Source organism: Bombina bombina, chromosome 4 (assembly GCF_027579735.1).
Source record: "Bombina bombina isolate aBomBom1 chromosome 4, aBomBom1.pri, whole genome shotgun sequence".
Lineage (NCBI taxonomy): Eukaryota > Metazoa > Chordata > Amphibia > Anura > Bombinatoridae > Bombina > Bombina bombina.
The window spans coordinates 1,236,621,923-1,236,641,268 of NC_069502.1; the positions used below are offsets into that span (position 1 = coordinate 1,236,621,923).

A 19,346-nucleotide genomic window follows, 5' to 3' on the forward strand; every position below is an offset into this window, starting at 1 on the left:
CAGACTTTCTCTCTTCGCCCAGGCTTGGGCAAGAGATGTCCAGGATCCCTGGGCGTTAGAGATCATATCTCAGGGATATCTTCTGGACTTCAAAGCCTCTCCCCCAAAAGGGAGATTTCATCTTTCAAGGTTGTCAACAAACCAGATAAAGAAAGAGGCGTTTCTACGCTGTGTACAAGATCTTTTACTAATGGGAGTGATCCATCCGGTTCCGCGGTCGGAACACGGACAAGGGTTTTACTCAAATCTGTTTGTGGTTCCCAAGAAAGAAGGAACCTTCAGACCAATCTTGGATTTAAAGATCCTAAACAAATTCCTAAGAGTTCCATCGTTCAAAATGGAAACTATTCGGACAATCTTACCCATGATCCAAAAGGGTCAGTACATGACCACAGTGGATTTAAAGGATGCCTACCTTCATATACCGATTCACAAAGATCATTACCGGTATCTAAGGTTTGCCTTCCTAGACAGGCATTACCAGTTTGTAGCTCTTCCATTCGGGTTGGCTACGGCTCCAAGAATCTTCACAAAGGTTCTGGGCTCTCTTCTGGCGGAACTAAGACCGCAAGGAATTTCGGTGGCTCCGTACCTAGACGACATTCTGATACAAGCGTCAAGCTTTCAAACTGCCAGGTCTCATACAGAGTTAGTACTGGCATTTCTAAGGTCGCATGGGTGGAAGGTGAACGAAGAGAAGAGTTCTCTCTTACCACTCACAAGGGTTCCCTTCTTGGGGACTCTTATAGATTCTGTAGAAATGAAGATTTATCTGACAGAAGACAGGTTAACAAAGCTTCAAAATGCTTGCCGTGTCCTTCATTCCATTCAACACCCGTCAGTGGCTCAATGCATGGAGGTAATCGGCTTAATGGTAGCGGCAATGGACATAGTACCCTTTGCACGCCTACATCTCAGACCGCTGCAATTGTGCATGCTAAGTCAGTGGAATGGGGATTACTCAGATTTGTCCCCTACTTTGAATCTGGATCAAGAGACCAGAAATTCTCTTCTATGGTGGCTTTCTCGGCCACATCTGTCCAGGGGGATGCCATTCAGCAGACCAGATTGGACAATTGTAACAACAGACGCCAGCCTACTAGGTTGGGGCGCTGTCTGGAATTCCCTGAAGGCTCAGGGATCATGGACTCAGGAGGAGAGTCTCCTTCCAATAAACATTCTGGAATTGAGAGCAGTTCTCAATGCCCTTCTGGCTTGGCCTCAGTTAACAACTCGGGGGTTCATCAGGTTTCAGTCGGACAACATCACGACTGTAGCTTACATCAACCATCAAGGAGGGACAAGAAGCTCCCTAGCGATGATGGAAGTATCAAAGATAATTCGCTGGGCAGAGTCTCACTCTTGCCACCTGTCAGCGATCCACATTCCTGGAGTGGAGAACTGGGAGGCGGATTTCCTAAGTCGTCAGACTTTTCATCCGGGGGAGTGGGAACTTCATCCGGAGATCTTTGCCCAAATACTTCGACTTTGGGGCAAACCAGAGATAGATCTCATGGCGTCTCGCCAGAACACCAAGCTTCCTTGTTACGGGTCCAGGTCCAGGGACCCGGGAGCAGTCCTGGTAGATGCTTTGACAGCACCTTGGACCTTCGGGATGGCCTATGTGTTTCCACCCTTCCCGATGCTTCCTCGATTGATTGCCAGGATCAAACAGGAGAGAGCATCGGTGATTCTGATAGCGCCTGCGTGGCCACGCAGGACCTGGTATGCAGATCTAGTGGACATGTCATCCTGTCCACCTTGGTCTCTGCCTCTGAGACAGGACCTTCTAATTCAGGGTCCTTTCAAACATCAAAATCTAATTTCTCTGAAGCTGACTGCTTGGAAATTGAACGCTTGATTTTATCAAAGCGTGGTTTTTCGGAGTCAGTTATTGATACCTTAATACAGGCTAGGAAGCCTGTTACCAGAAAGATTTACCATAAAATATGGCGTAAATACTTACATTGGTGCGAATCCAAGAGTTACTCATGGAGTAAGGTTAGGATTCCTAGGATATTGTCTTTTCTACAAGAAGGTTTAGAAAAGGGTTTATCTGCTAGTTCCTTAAAGGGACATATCTCAGCTCTGTCCATTCTTTTACACAAACGTCTGTCAGAAGTTCCAGACGTTCAGGCTTTTTGCCAGGCTTTGGCCAGGATTAAGCCTGTGTTTAAAACTGTTGCTCCACCATGGAGCTTAAATTTAGTTCTTAACGTTTTACAGGGTGTTCCGTTTGAACCCCTTCATTCCATTGATATCAAGCTGTTATCTTGGAAAGTTCTGTTTTTAATGGCTATTTCCTCGGCTCGTAGAGTCTCTGAGTTATCAGCCTTACATTGTGATTCTCCGTATCTGATTTTTCATTCAGATAAGGTAGTTCTGCGTACTAAACCTGGGTTTTTGCCTAAGGTTGTCACTAACAAGAATATCAATCAAGAGATTGTTGTGCCATCATTGTGTCCTAATCCTTCTTCAAAGAAGGAACGACTTCTGCACAATCTAGATGTAGTCCGTGCCCTGAAATTTTATTTGCAGGCAACTAAAGATTTTCGCCAAACTTCTTCCCTGTTTGTCGTTTATTCTGGACAGAGGAGAGGTCAAAAAGCTTCTGCTACCTCTCTCTCTTTTTGGCTTCGTAGCATAATACGTTTAGCCTATGAGACTGCTGGACAGCAGCCTCCTGAAAGAATTACAGCTCATTCCACTAGAGCTGTGGCTTCCACTTGGGCCTTTAAGAACGAGGCCTCTGTTGAACAGATTTGCAAGGCTGCAACTTGGTCTTCTCTTCATACTTTTTCCAAATTTTACAAATTTGACACTTTTGCTTCTTCGGAGGCTGTTTTTGGGAGAAAGGTTCTTCAGGCAGTGGTCCCTTCCGTATAAATATCCTGCCTGTCCCTCCCGTCATCCGTGTACTTTAGCTTTGGTATTGGTATCCCAGAAGTAATGATGACCCGTGGACTGACTACACTTAACAGGAGAAAACATAATTTATGCTTACCTGATAAATTCCTTTCTCCTGTAGTGTAGTCAGTCCACGGCCCGCCCTGTTTTTTATGGCAGGTCTAAATTTTTAAATTATACTCCAGTCACCCCTGCACCCTATAGTTTCTCCTTTCTCGTTTGGTTCTCGGTCGAATGACTGGGTGTGACGTAGAGGGGAGGCGCTATATAGCAGCTCTGCTTGGGTGATCCTCTTGCACTTCCTGTTGGGGAGGAGTTAATATCCCATAAGTAATGATGACCCGTGGACTGACTACACTACAGGAGAAAGGAATTTATCAGGTAAGCATAAATTATGTTTTCCCGCTCCCCAATCAAGATGCACTTTAGCTGTTGGAATTTTGTACACATCCCCCCCCCGCCACTCTAACGGCCACAGTCTGTCCGGATCGCTTGTGCTCTGGCACCAAATGACTCTGTACCAGCGTGATAGTAGCCCCTGTGTCTCTCAATCCCTCGGTAGATCGCCCCTCGAGCCATACCTTCTGCCGATGGTGCTGGCGGTTATCTGAGGCAGCATATACAGGGTCCGCCTCGTGAAGCGGCCCCAAATATTCCTCCATAGGGGCCTCTTGGTTAACACAGAGGGCCCAGGCCGGACGATATGACCCAGAGGGGTAATTGTTATTCCTGGGTGTCTGGTGCGTATTAAGGGGGCAGCTAGCCATAAAATGCCCTGGTTGCTTGCATCGGTGGCAAGTCGGTCTGGGACGCTCAGAGCTGTTATTGGGTGGTCCTGAGTGTCGGGCGGGCCCTGCGGGCACCGCGGCTCGGAATTCAGCATGAGGGGTTGCACGGTAAACCTCTCTGGGTTCGACCCGTGTTGGAGCTCGGTAGTTCGTGGGTTCGTGAAGACGGGAGTCATAATGTTCATCGGCCAATTTGGCTGCTTCTTCTAAGGTAGAAGGCTGCCTGTCTCGCAGCCATTCCTTCCCTTGCTGTTCCATGCCATTATAAAAATGTTCTAAGAGAAACAATTGTAAAATTTCCTCACCAGTCACCGCTTTACTTCCGCTCATCCAGTGATTTGCCGCTCTCCGCATTCGGTGCGCCCATTCCATATGGGTATCGTTAGGCTTCTTTTTCGTGCCCCGAAACTGTCGGCGAACTGTGTCCGGAGTTACAGCGTACCGTCGCAACAGTGTCTCCTTAACTAGCTCATACTGTGTCACTTCCTCAGCACCCAGAGTACGAAAGGCTTCCAGGGCTCGCCCGGATAGTTTCCCAGACAATATCGTGGGCCACTCTCTGTTGGGAATCTGGTGCAGGGCACATTGCCTTTCGAAGTCCGCCAAATATTCATCAATCCCTGTCTCGCTCTCTAGGAAGGGTCGAAATGCCGCATAGGGTATCTTGGGCCTCCCAGCATTTTCGACAGGGATGATTACCTGCGGGGCTTCAGCATTGCGGTGTGCGTTCGCTAGGTTGAGTTCGTGGGCTCGAGTCTTTTGTATATCCTCGTCCGCTTCCGCCATCAACTGCTGTACCAATTCCATGGAGGGGTTCGGCCCGTACAGTGAGAGCCTCTCCCGAACAATCCTGGTTTTTTTCGTCACTAATCGTTGTCGGTGTTTCCGCCATTGTGAAGCTCTGATCCAGTTCGGTCAATTCTGCGATCAGCTCTCTCCTCGGCCGGTTGCTGGCGTACCCCCCTCTGCTTTCAAGTAAATCCTTTAGGGTTGTACGCTTCAATTTTTCGTAAGCGCTCTCCATCCGTTCTGTACCTCTCCTAGGAAATCCAGGAAAATCCCACCGCTGCCGCCAAATGTTACGGTTACCCTTAGTCTCGCTGAGAGATGGACCGCTTAGTAGCCTGGATCCCTATTGCCGAAGAGGGGAGAAGCTGCTTTCCATAGTATTCTATATGAGTCTCGCAAATATAGAATAATCCCCCTTAGCTGTAGTACAGCTAGGATACCCTTCTGCCCACAAAAATGAGTCAACGCTGCGATTGAGGGTCAACCAAGAACTCAGGACTGGGATGCCCAGCCTGCTTTTTTATTGAGGTTACATGCACACAGGGCACTCCCAGGGGGGGAAGCATAAAATCCCCCATCACACATTTAGATAGAGAGACAATGTCCTTTGACAGGCCACAATAGGATTACAGTACTTCAGATAACAAGTTACACATAAGAAAACAATGCAGTTCATCTTATCAATTAGCAGTCTGACTCCGGAGGTGATTAGACAATGGGATTGTTTATCACTAAACTTAGAGCTGAGGCCAGCAAACTTGTATTTAGAAAATAGTTTCTAAAAGCTGAAAAAAAGTTAACTCTTTATGAAATGATACTTGTTACGGTTTTCTTGGAGCCCTTCTTAGGCGCTGGCTTGGCTGGTTCAGGCATTGCTGCTGGGAAATAAGCTCTTCACAACAAAATAACTAATGCTTCTGTAACACACTAAATATACGAAAAATAAAAACTCTAAGATTACTTCAGGAACTGTGAGTAGATTTTCTGGGGTTAGTGTTTTTTTGTTTTTTTTTAGGATTAGGACTTTGGGCACTGTAAAAGAGATGAATGCCTTTTTAAGGACAATGCCCATACAAATGCCCCTTTAGTGGCAATAGGTAGCTTAGTTTTTTTTAGACTTAGGTTTTCTATTTTGGGGTGTTGGTTGGGTGAGGGGTTTTACTGTTGAGGGGACTTTTTTGTATGTAAAAGAGCTTTTTAACTTAGGGCAATGCCCTACATAAGGCCCTTTTAAGGGCTATTGGTAGTTTATTGTAGGTTAGGGGGTGTTTTTATTTTGGGGGGGCTTTTTCTTCACGTATCATATTCATTACTTATGGGATATTCACATCCTAGTAAGCAGGAGGAGGCAAAGAGCACCACAGCAGAGCTGCCAAATAGCTCCCCCCCCTCCCTCCCACTCCAGTCATTCTCTTTGCCTACGTTAGTGATAGGAAGAGACAAAGTGAGGTGTTAGAAAAAGATTCTTCAATCAAGATTTTATTATTTTTAAAGTAGTGCCAGAGAGTGCTGCTTTGTTCTTGGGTGTAGCCGTAGTCCATGTCAGTCTCTACAGTAGAGCAGTGGTGGCTTTAGAGCAATGGGAACTTGTGGGACATAATTCTTACTGCGCCTCCCATACTGATGCTGTCCTAACCCTGAAAAATCTGAGGGATATTACTCAGTATTTTCTCTTAATTCACAGGTCCATGTGAGGAATAGAACACCTCGCAAACCTGGGAGCTGCCTTGGCTGTCGGGCAGAATGTGAGGTAAGTGCCGACTTTTATTCTGGGGCTTAAAGATAGAAAGAAAAAGTCAGAGGAAGTTGGCCACTCACTGTGGATATGGGACATGTAAGTAAGCTCTTAGTAGAAACGGGCAATTTATTTTCTCAGATATTTACTCTCCTTTATATTTGAGGACAGCTATAGACAGCTACACGCACTGGGCAATTAGAAAGCATTGCTATTGTGTTCCCGGAGGTTGCTTAAACATTTATGCAGACCGGGAGAGGGGCAACCTAACGTTTTCAGTGATCACATCTCCCGACGGTTGTATAAACAATCATGCCGACTGGGAGATGTTTGCACTTACATAGCTTTTAACGAGGGTAATTGGCCTTTTTTTGTTTTTGGGCAATATAATAGTTTCTCATCTCCCGGCGGTTACATAAACATAATGCCGACCGGGAGATTACTGTATGTTACTGCCCACGACGTGCGGTCCTTGGGGAGGCGGAATTTGCATAGCGTGCCTTTTCCCCTTCTCTTCCGGAGAACCAGAGATTTTTCTCTGCGTAGGAGGAAGTGGGGCAGTTTCTGGTCCTCTTACGCGTCTCTCATTATCAAGCGTAATTGAGATCGGAGACTGTATTCCGCTATTGCGGTGGAGTGTACTACTAAGAGGGAGTTAGTCTTCTGATCAGACACACACCTCTGCAGTTTCATGCTAACGGATAAAGTTATGTTACACGCTTGGTTAAGCTGTTTTTGCCCTAGTTACTCTATAATAATAAAACATTTTCCTTTTTAAAATTTAAAGTGACAGTAACGTTTTGGGACATTTTGCTATGATAAAAAATTCAATTTTTTTTTTTTGGGGGGATCTTGGTTCTTGTATGCAAATGTGGAACCGTCAAGTCCTTTCTGTTACTCATGTATGTGAGGAACCTAATCCTTAAGGATAGTATTTTCTGAGAAAACTTTTTACTATGTTGTCCAGAAATTTAATTTAAATTTTGGTTATTATCTTGTATTTGTATAGCGCCGCCAAATTCCGTAGCGTAATTACAAGGTTCAATATCGCCATTTTTTTGCCTCCAGAGTCCCAAAATGTTATTGCCCTCACATGCAGTGCCCTGCATTTCCTCTATAATTCTTTCTTGGACCCCTGCTGTTCAGGAACTAATTGACGAGTGGTCGGACTGTGCCTCAGTTTCTCCTATAGTGTAAATTGTGGCCCACGTGCAGTGCTCTGCGCTTCCTTTGGCCCCTCCTCGAGTTATTCCGCATTGCAGACATTTTATGTTTTTTACATATGATAGTAAACATTTATTTGAGGAATTATTTTCAATCATTTAAAATAGAAACTTGATTGATTCAGTAGATACTGTCCCGACAGTTCTTCCTGGTTTCCTGAAAGGAGGAAGATACTTGGGGATTATCAGAGAGAGATTTCCAGTCTCAGATGGAACAATATCTGGGCGACTCCGACACCGTCGGTGTAATCTATGCTTGTCTGCATCCTTACTTAAAAAAAAAAAAAAAAAGAGGAGTAGTTTCCATTTTAGCTAGGAGTTCCTACTATACCATTAAAGGATAGTTGGGTTTTTCAAATGTCCTATGGGCAATAATCAGCAGAGAGATGTACACCAGGGCTTACATGACATCCAGCTGTGAACTTTGTTACCGTCACTGGTATGACGGTATATTAGTCTGATGCGTTGTCTGATGCTACTAAGTCAGTAACTCCCCTGAATAAGATCCAGGATCGGATAAGGGCTTTTAATGAGCTGCACGGTTTATTACCAGCGCTTTACCAGTACCCCATACAGACATCTTATGGTTAGAGCCTTGTTCTACGGACGTGTGCTCTAGGTATACGCTTTTAGCTTTTTCTTTCAAGGGAGATCTTGTTGGGCCCCGGCTTGGCGGAACTGTTCTTTTTTTTGACAATTTAAAGAATTTAAAAAATATATAAAAAAAATATAAAAGTATACAATTAGTTTGCTGTCAATCAAGGACAGCATGAAGGTTCTGCCCTCAATCCAAGTAGTTTGCTGTCAATCAAGGACAACATGAAGGTTATGCCCTCAATCCGGGATTGGGCCTTGTAGGGGGCGGATTTTCCGTCTTCTTTCAGGCTTGGGTTCTAGATGTTCAGGGTCTCTGAACGATAGTAAAAGTGTATCCCAGGGATACAAAGCAGAGTTCAAAAGTTTCTTCTTAGAGGCAGTTTTCTTTTTCAAGATTATTTGCAGATCAGACTAAAGGAAAGGCGGTCTTACTCTGCATAGACGACCTCTCAGATATGGGAGTGCTTGCTCCAGTTCCAATACTGCTTCAGGGTCTGGGTTTTTCTTCTCCAGACCACCTTTTAGATCTTCGGCCTTTTGGCTAAGATCAAGTGTAGTATCTGTTCTTATCAGTTTAATATTTGATACGTCCTCTAGCTGGGGACCATATAAAACAAGACTCTAGACAGATTTCTTAGTGTACGTCCTTCTATTTATGACCTCAGTGTATTTAAAGGACGCGTATCTACATGTTCCCATTCACAGGGATCATCTCATGTTTTTCTGGACAAACATTACCAGTTTGTGGCTCTTCCGTTGGTCCTGCCACAGCCCCAGAATCTTCACAGCGGTTCGGGATCTCTGTTGATTGGGCTTCATGCAAAAGGGTGTTGCAGTGGTGCCTTATCTAGATGACATTCTTTTTCCGGCTACATCTTTTCAAATAGCAAGGTCCCACACGGACTTGGGATTATCCTTCCTAAAATCTTCGGCTGGAAGGTGATTTTAGAAAAGAATTCCTTAGGCCCACATTCAAGCGTGACTTTCCTAGGATCCATAATAGATTCTCTGTCTATGAAGAATTTTCTGACAGAAGTCAGGAAATTAGAGTTTATCGATACTTGTCTAACTCTGCATTCTTCTCCTCGCCCCTTAGTGGCTCAGTGCATGGAATTAATAGGTCTGATGGTAGCGGCAATGGATATCGTCCCGTTTGCTCACTTTCATCTCAGAGCTCTGCAGTTGGACATGCTCAAACTTTGGAACGGAAATTATTTGGACTTGTTCCCTTGACTTCTATTGGCACAGGAGATAAAGGAGTATCTTCTTTGGTGGTTGTTTCTAGATCATCTCTCCCAGGGAATGTGTTTTTGCAGACCTTCCTGGGAGATTGTGACAACCGATGCCAGCCTTCTGGGGTGGGGAGCAGTTTGGGGCTCCCTGAGGGCTCAGGGGATATGGTCTCAGACAGAGTCTTTGTTACCCATAAACATTCTGGAACTGAGAGCAATCTACAATGCTCTTCTGGCCTGGCCTTAGCTAGCTTCGGTTCAGTTTATCAGGTTCCAGTCGGACAACATAACGTCAGTTGCCTACATCAATCATAAGGGAGGAACAAGGAGTTCCTTGGCGATGACAGAGGTCTTCAAAATAATTCAGTGGGCGGAGACCCATTCTTGTTGTCTGTCGGCAATTCATATCCCAGGAGTGGACAACTGGGAGGCAGTTTTTCTGAGCAGACAGACCTTTCATCCGTGGGATCTTCATCCGGATGTGTTCTCCAGTCTGATCCTCAAATGCGGTCATCCGGAGTTGGATCTCATGGCATCCAAGCAGAATGCCAAACTTCTGAGGTACGGGTCGAGATCCAGAGATCCTCAGGCGGCTCTGATAGATGTTCTGGCGGCCCCTTGGTCCTTCAATCTAGCATATCTGTTTCCTCCGTTTGCTATCCTTCCTCGAGTGATTGCCCAGATCAAACAGGAAAGGGCTTCAGTGATTCTCATAGCACCAGCCTGGCCTCGCAGGATCTGGTATGCAGACCTGGTAGAGATGTCGTCTCTACCTCCTTGGAGGATTCCGCTTCGAAAGGACCTTCTGATTCAGGGACCCTTCCATCATCAAAATCTAGATTCTCTGAAGCTGACTGCTTGGAGATTGAACGGCTGATCCTAGGCAAGTAAGATTTTTCTGACTCAGACACTGATTCAGGCTCGTAAGCCTGTCACTAGGAAGATTTATCATAATATTTGGCGTAAATACCTTTATTGGTGCGCATCCAAGGGCTACTCCTGGAGTACAGTTGGGATTCCTAGAATTTTATCTTTTCTCCAGGAAGGATTGGAGAAAGGCTTATCAACAAGTTCCTTAAAGGGTCAAATTTCAGCATTATCTATCCTGTTGCACAAGCGTCTAGCTGATGTCCCTGATGTTCAGTCTTTTTGTCAGGCCTTAAGCAGGATTAGGCCTGTGTTTAGACCAGTTACTCCTCCATGGAGTCTTAATTTAGTTCTCAAGGTTCTTCAAGGGGTTCCGTTTGAACCTATGCATTCCTTAGATATCAAGTTTGTGGCAAAACTCGCCACTTATGAACTATGCAGGAATTGTTATTTAGGCTAATGGTTAAAATGTATGTTAAACTGTATGTTACTGTTTAAACTCCCTGCTGTTTCATTTGGGAAACCCCTTGTAGGGGAGACTGTTTTTAAAAAGTGTTTTTTTTTTTCTGTTGAAGAAATTGTTGTTGTTGACTCCCAAGCTATGTGTCGTCTAGTTCTTGGTGGAAAGAGGTTATTATTACAATTACCAAGAGTAGTTACTTGCTTGTCTCTGCTTACCCAAAAGATATTACAGATCCTACTACCTCTCTGCTACAATTACCAAGAGTAGTTATTTGCTTGTCTCTGCTTACCCAAAAGATATTACAGATCCTACTACCTCTCTGCTACAATTACCAAGAGTAGTTACTTGCTTGTCTCTGCCTACCCAAAATATATTACAGATCCTACTGCCTCTCTGCTACAGTGACTGTAGTGTTAGCACTGTTATTACACTGTACACAATCATGTACTGCTGGTCTAGTACCGTGTGAGTGATGTAAATACAGAATGTGACTGTAGTGTTAGCACTGTTATTACACTGTACACAATCATGTACTGCTGGTCTAGTACCGTGTGAGTGATGTAAATACAGAATGTGACTGTAGTATTAGCACTGTTATTATACCGTACACAATCATGTACTGCTGGTCTAGTACTGTGTGAGTGATGTAAATACAGAATGTGACTGTAGTGTTAGCACTGTTATTACACCGTACACAATCATGTACTGCTGGTCTAGTACCGTGTGAGTGATGTAAATACAGAATGTGACTGTAGTGTTAGCACTGTTATTACACCGTACACAATCATGTACTGCGGGTCTAGTACCGTGTGAGTGATGTAAATACAGAATGTGACTGTAGTGTTAGCACTGTTATTACACCGTACACAATCATGTACTGCTGGTCTAGTACCGTGTGAGTGATGTAAATACAGAATGTGACTGTAGTATTAGCACTGTTATTACACCGTACACAATCATGTACTGCAGGTCTAGTACCGTGTGAGTGATGTAAATACAGAATGTGACTGTAGTGTTAGCACTGTTATTACACCGTACACAATCATGTACTGCAGGTCTAGTACTGTGTGAGTGATGTAAATACAGAATGTGACTGTAGTGTTAGCACTGTTATTACACCATACACAATCATGTACTGCTGGTCTAGTACTGTGTGAGTGATGTAAATACAGAATGTGACTGTAGTGTTAGCACTGTTATTACACTGTACACAATCATGTACTGCTGGTCTAGTACCGTGTGAGTGATGTAAATACAGAATGTGACTGTAGTATTAGCACTGTTATTACACCGTACACAATCATGTACTGCTGGTCTAGTACCGTGTGAGTGATGTAAATACAGAATGTGACTGTAATGTTAGCACTGTTATTACACCGTACACAATCATGTACTGTGTGAGTGATGTAAATACAGAATGTGACTGTAGTGTTAGCACTGTTATTACACTGTACACAATCATGTACTGCTGGTCTAGTACCGTGTGAGTGATGTAAATACAGAATGTGACTGTAGTGTTAGCACTGTTATTACACTGTACACAATCATGTACTGCTGGTCTAGTACCGTGTGAGTGATGTAAATACAGAATGTGACTGTAGTGTTAGCACTGTTATTACACCGTACACAATCATGTACTGCTGGTCTAGTACCGTGTGAGTGATGTAAATACAGAATGTGACTGTAGTGTTAGCACTGTTATTACACCGTACACAATCATGTACTGCTGGTCTAGTACCGTGTGAGTGATGTAAATACAGAATGTGACTGTAATGTTAGCACTGTTATTACACCGTACACAATCATGTACTGCTGGTCTAGTACCGTGTGAGTGATGTAAATACAGAATGTGACTGTAGTATTAGCACTGTTATTACACCGTACACAATCAGTTACTTCTGGTCTAGTACCGTGTGCGTGATGTAAATACAGAATGTTACTTTAGTGTTAGCACTGTTATTACACCGTACACAATCATATACTGCTGGTCTAGTACCGTGTGCGTGATGTAAATACAGAATGTTACTTTAGTATTAGCACTGTTATTACACTGTACACAATCATGTACTGCTGGTCTAGTACCGTGTGAGTGATGTAAATACAGAATGTGACTGTAGTGTTAGCACTGTTATTATACCGTACACAATCATGTACTGCTGGTCTAGTACCGTGTGAGTGATGTAAATACAGAATGTGACTGTAGTGTTAGCACTGTTATTACACCGTATACAATCATGTACTGCTGGTCTAGTACTGTGTGAGTGATGTAAATACAGAATGTGACTGTAGTGTTAGCACTGTTATTACACCGTACACAATCAGTTACTTCTGGTCTAGTACCGTGTGAGTGATGTAAATACAGAATGTGACTGTAGTGTTAGCACTGTTATTACACCGTACACAATCATGTACTGCAGGTCTAGTACCGTGTGAGTGAGGTAAATACAGAATGTGAGTGCAGTGTTAGCATTGTTATTACACAGTACACAATCATGTACTGCTGGTCTAGTACTGTGTGAGTGATGTAAATACAGAATGTGACTGTAGTGTTAGCACTGTTATTACACCGTATACAATCATGTACTGCTGGTCTAGTACCGTGTGAGTGATGTAAATACAGAATGTGACTGTAGTATTAGCACTGTTATTACACCGTACACAATCATGTACTGCTGGTCTAGTACCGTGTGAGTGATGTAAATACAGAATGTGACTGTAGTGTTAGCACTGTTATTACACCGTACACAATCATGTACTGCTGGTCTAGTACCGTGTGAGTGATGTAAATACAGAATGTGACTGTAGTGTTAGCACTGTTATTACACCATACACAATCATGTACTGCAGGTCTAGTACCGTGTGAGTGATGTAAATACAGAATGTGAGTGCAGTGTTAGCACTGTTATTACACCGTACACAATCATGTACTGCTGGTCTAGTACCGTGTGAGTGATGTAAATACAGAATGTGACTGCAGTGTTAGCACTGTTATTACACCGTACACAATCATGTACTGCTGGTCTAGTACCGTGTGAGTGATGTAAATACAGAATGTGACTGTAGTATTAGCACTGTTATTACACCGTACACAATCAGTTACTTCTGGTCTAGTACCGTGTGCGTGATGTAAATACAGAATGTTACTTTAGTGTTAGCACTGTTATTACACCGTACACAATCATGTACTGCGGGTCTAGTACCGTGTGAGTGATGTAAATACAGAATGTGACTGTAGTGTTAGCACTGTTATTACACCGTACACAATCATGTGCTGCTGGTCTAGTACCGTGTGCGTGATGTAAATACAGAATGTTACTTTAGTATTAGCACTGTTATTACACTGTACACAATCATGTACTGCTGGTCTACTACCGTGTGAGTGATGTAAATACAGAATGTGACTGTAGTGTTAGCACTGTTATTACACCGTACACAATCATGTACTGCTGGTCTAGTACTGTGTGAGTGATGTAAATACAGAATGTGACTGTAGTATTAGCACTGTTATTACACCGTACACAATCATGTGCTGCTGGTCTAGTACTGTGTGAGTGATGTAAATACAGAATGTGACTGTAGTGTTAGCACTGTTATTACACCGTACACAATCATGTACTTCAGGTCTAGTACCGTGTGAGTGATGTAAATACAGAATGTGACTGTAGTGTTAGCACTGTTATTACACCGTACACAATCATGTACTTCAGGTCTAGTACCGTGTGAGTGATGTAAATACAGAATGTGACTGTAGTGTTAGCACTGTTATTACACCATACACAATCATGTACTGCTGGTCTAGTACCGTGTGAGTGATGTAAATACAGAATGTGACTGTATTGTTAGCACTGTATTACAACCGTACACAATCATGTACTGCTGTGCTAGTACCGTGTGAGTGATGTAAATACAGAATGTGACTGCAGTGTTAGCACTGTTATTACACCGTACACAATCATGTACTGCTGGTCTAGTACCGTGTGAGTGATGTAAATACAGAATGTGACGGTAGTGTTAGCACTGGTTTATTACACCGTACACAATCATGTGCTGCTGGTCTAGTACCGTGTGAGTGATTGTAAATACAGAATGTGACTGTAGTATTAGCACTGTGTTATTACACGTACACAATCATGTACTGCTGGTCTAGTACCGTGTGTGAGTGATGTAAATACAGAATGTTACTCTTAGTGTTAGCACTGTTAGTACACCGTACACAATCATGTACTGCTGGTCTAGTACCTGTGTGAGTGATGTAAATACAGAATGTGACTGTAGTGTTTAGCACTGTTATTACACCGTACACAATCATATACTGCTGTCTAATAACCGGGTGAGTGATGTAAATACAGAATGTGACTGTAGTGTTAGCACTGTTATTACACCATACACAATCATATACTGCTGGTCTAGTACCGTGTGAGTGATGTAAATACAGAATGTGAGTGCAGTGTTAGCACTGTTATTACACCGTACACAATCATGTACTGCTGGTCTAGTACCGTGTGAGTGATGTAAATACAGAATGTGACTGTAGTATTAGCACTGTTATTACACCGTACACAATCATGTACTGCTGGTCTAGTACCGTGTGAGTGATGTAAATACAGAATGTGACTGTAGTGTTAGCACTGTTATTACACCGTACACAATCATGTACTGCGGGTCTAGTACCGTGTGAGTGATGTAAATACAGAATGTGACTGTAGTATTAGCACTGTTATTACACCGTACACAATCATGTGCTGCTGGTCTAGTACTGTGTGAGTGATGTAAATACAGAATGTGACTGTAGTGTTAGCACTGTTATTACACCATACACAATCATGTACTGCTGGTCTTGTACTGTGTGAGTGAGGTAAATACAGAATGTGACTGTAGTGTTAGCACTGTTATTACACCGTACACAATCATGTACTGCTGGTCTAGTACCGTGTGAGTGATGTAAATACAGAATGTGACTGTAGTGTTAGCACTGTTATTACACCGTACACAATCATGTACTGCTGGTCTAGTACCGTGTGAGTGATGTAAATACAGAATGTGACTGTAGTGTTAGCACTGTTATTACACCGTACACAATCATGTACTGCTGGTCTAGTACCGTGTGAGTGATGTAAATACAGAATGTGACTGTAGTGTTAGCACTGTTATTACACCGTACACAATCATGTACTGCTGGTCTAGTACCGTGTGAGTGATGTAAATACAGAATGTGACTGTAGTGTTAGCACTGTTATTACACGTACACAATCATGTACTGCTGGTCTAGTACTGTGTGAGTGATGTAAATACAGAATGTGACTGCAGTATTAGCACTGTTATTACACCGTACACAATCATGTACTGCTGGTCTAGTACCTTGTGAGTGATGTAAATACAGAATGTGAGTGTAGTGTTAGCACTGTTATTACACCATACACAATCATGTACTGCTGGGTCTAGTACCGTGTGAGTGATGTAAATACAGAATGTGACTGTAGTGTTAGCACTGTTATTACACCGTACACAATCATGTACTGCTGGTCTAGTACTGTGTGAGTGATGTAAATACAGAATGTGACTGTAGTATTAGCACTGTTATTACACTGTACACAATCATGTACTGCTGGTCTAGTACCGTGTGAGTGATGTAAATACAGAATGTGACTGTAGTATTAGCACTGTTATTACACCGTATACAATCATGTACTGCTGGTCTAGTACCGTGTGAGTGATGTAAATACAGAATGTGACTGTAGTGTTTAGCACTGTTATTACACCGTACACAATCATGTACTGCTGGTCCTAAGTACCGTGTGAGTGATGTAAATACAGAATGTGACTGTAGTAGTTAGCACTGTTATTACACCGTACACAATCATGTAGCTGCGGGTCTAGTACCGTGTGAGTGATGTAAATACAGAATGTGACTGTAGTGTTAGCACTGTTATTACACCGTACACAATCATGTACTGCTGGTCTAGTACTGTGTGAGTGATGTAAATACAGAATGTGACTGTAAGTGTTAGCACTGTTATTACACCGTACACAATCATGTACTGCTGGTCTAGTACCGTGTGAGTGATGTAAATACAGAATGTGAGCTGAGTGATTAGCACTGTTATTACACCGTACACAATCATGTACTGCTGGTCTAGTACCGTGTGAGTGATGTAAATACAGAATGTGACTGTAGTGTTAGCACTGTTATTACACCGTACACAATCATGTACTGCTGGTCTAGTACCTGTGTGAGTGATGTAAATACAGAATGTGACTGTAGTATTAGCACTGTTATTACACCGTACACAATCAGTTACTTCTGGTCTAGTACCGTGTGCGTGATGTAAATACAGAATGTTACTTTAGTGTTAGCACTGTTATTACACCGTACACAATCATGTACTGCTGGTCTAGTACTGTGTGAGTGATGTAAATACAGAATGTGACTGTAGTGTTAGCACTGTTATTACACCGTACACAATCATGTACTGCTGGTCTAGTACTGTGTGAGTGATGTAAATACAGAATGTGACTGTAGTGTTAGCACTGTTATTACACCGTACACAATCATGTACTGCTGGTCTAGTACCGTGTGCGTGATGTAAATACAGAATGTTACTTTAGTATTAGCACTGTTATTACACTGTACACAATCATGTACTGCTGGTCTAGTACCGTGTGAGTGATGTAAATACAGAATGTGACTGTAGTGTTAGCACTGTTATTACACTGTACACAATCATATACTGCTGGTCTAGTACCGTGTGAGTGATGTAAATACAGAATGTGACTGTAGTGTTAGCACTGTTATTACACCGTACACAATCATGTACTGCAGGTCTAGTACCGTGTGAGTGATGTAAATACAGAATGTGACTGTAGTATTAGCACTGTTATTACACCGTACACAATCATGTACTGCTGGTCTAGTACCGTGTGAGTGATGTAAATACAGAATGTGACTGTAGTGTTAGCACTGTTATTACACCGTACACAATCATGTACTGCTGGTCTAGTACCGTGTGAGTGATGTAAATACAGAATGTGACTGTAGTGTTAGCACTGTTATTACACCGTACACAATCATGTACTGCAGGTCTAGTACCGTGTGAGTGAGGTAAATACAGAATGTGAGTGCAGTGTTAGCATTGTTATTACACAGTACACAATCATGTACTGCTGGTCTAGTACCGTGTGAGTGAGGTAAATACAGAATGTGAGTGCAGTGTTAGCATTGTTATTACACAGTACACAATCATGTGCTGCGGGTCTAGTACCGTGTGAGTGATGTAAATACAGAATGTGACTGTAGTGTTAGCACTGTTATTACACCGTACACAATCATGTACTGCTGGTCTAGTACTGTGTGAGTGATGTAAATACAGAATGTGACTGTAGTGTTAGCACTGTTATTACACCGTACACAATCATGTACTGCTGGTCTAGTACCGTGTGAGTGATGTAAATACAGAATGTGACTGTAGTGTTAGCACTGTTATTACACCGTACACAATCATGTACTGCTGGTCTAGTACCGTGTGAGTGATGTAAATACAGAATGTGACTGTAGTGTTAGCACTGTTATTACACCGTACACAATCATGTACTGCTGGTCTAGTACTGTGTGAGTGATGTAAATACAGAATGTGACTGTAGTATTAGCACTGTTATTACACCGTACACAATCATGTACTGCAGGTCTAGTACCGTGTGAGTGATGTAAATACAGAATGTGAGTGCAGTGTTAGCACTGTTATTACACCGTACACAATCATGTACTGCTGGTCTAGTACTGTGTGAGTGATGTAAATACAGAATGTGACTGTAGTGTTAGCACTGTTATTACACCGTACACAATCATGTACTGCTGGTCTAGTACCGTGTGAGTGATGTAAATACAGAATGTGACTGTAGTGTTAGCACTGTTATTACACCGTACACAATCATGTACTGCTGGTCTAGTACCATGTGAGTGATGTAAATACAGAATGTGACTGTAGTGTTAGCACTGTTATTACACCGTACACAATCATGTACTGCTGGTCTAGTACCGTGTGAGTGATGTAAATACAGAATGTGACTGTAGTGTTAGCACTGTTATTACACCATACACAATCAGTTACTGCTGGTCTAGTACCGTGTGAGTGATGTAAATACAGAATGTGACTGTAGTGTTAGCACTGTTATTACACCGTATACAATCATGTACTGCTGGTCTAGTACCGTGTGAGTGATGTAAATACAGAATGTGACTGTAGTGTTAGCACTGTTATTACACCGTACACAATCATGTACTGCTGGTCTAGTACCGTGTGAGTGATGTAAATACAGAATGTTACTTTAGTGTTAGCACTGTTATTACACCGTACACAATCATGTACTGCTGGTCTAGTACCGTGTGAGTGATGTAAATACAGAATGTGAGTGCAGTGTTAGCACTGTTATTACACCGTACACAATCATGTACTGCAGGTCTAGTACCGTGTGTGTGATGTAAATACAGAATGTGACTGTAGTGTTAGCACTGTTATTACACCGTACACAATCATGTGCTGCTGGTCTAGTACCGTGTGAGTGATGTAAATACAGAATGTGACTGTAGTGTTAGCACTGTTATTACACCGTACACAATCATGTACTGCTGGGTCTAGTACCGTGTGAGTGATTGACAATACAGAATGGTGACTGTAATGTTAGCACTGTTATTACACCGTTACACAATCATATACTGCTGGTCTAGTACCCGTGTGAGTGATGTAAATA

General features: G+C 42.7%; 1 protein-coding gene and 1 pseudogene across 1 annotated transcript in view; both read left to right on the forward strand.

The window, feature by feature from the left end:
• The window catches only part of PEX6 (peroxisomal biogenesis factor 6), a 548,800-nt gene that overhangs the window by 198,652 nt on the left and 330,802 nt on the right, over window positions 1-19,346 (forward strand). The window contains exon 8 of the mRNA XM_053712827.1: window positions 6,169-6,234. Coding sequence (XP_053568802.1) covers window positions 6,169-6,234 — 66 coding nt within the window. The remainder of the gene's footprint in view (window positions 1-6,168; window positions 6,235-19,346) is intronic.
• LOC128658520 (uncharacterized) lies at window positions 8,563-8,675 on the forward strand (annotated as a pseudogene).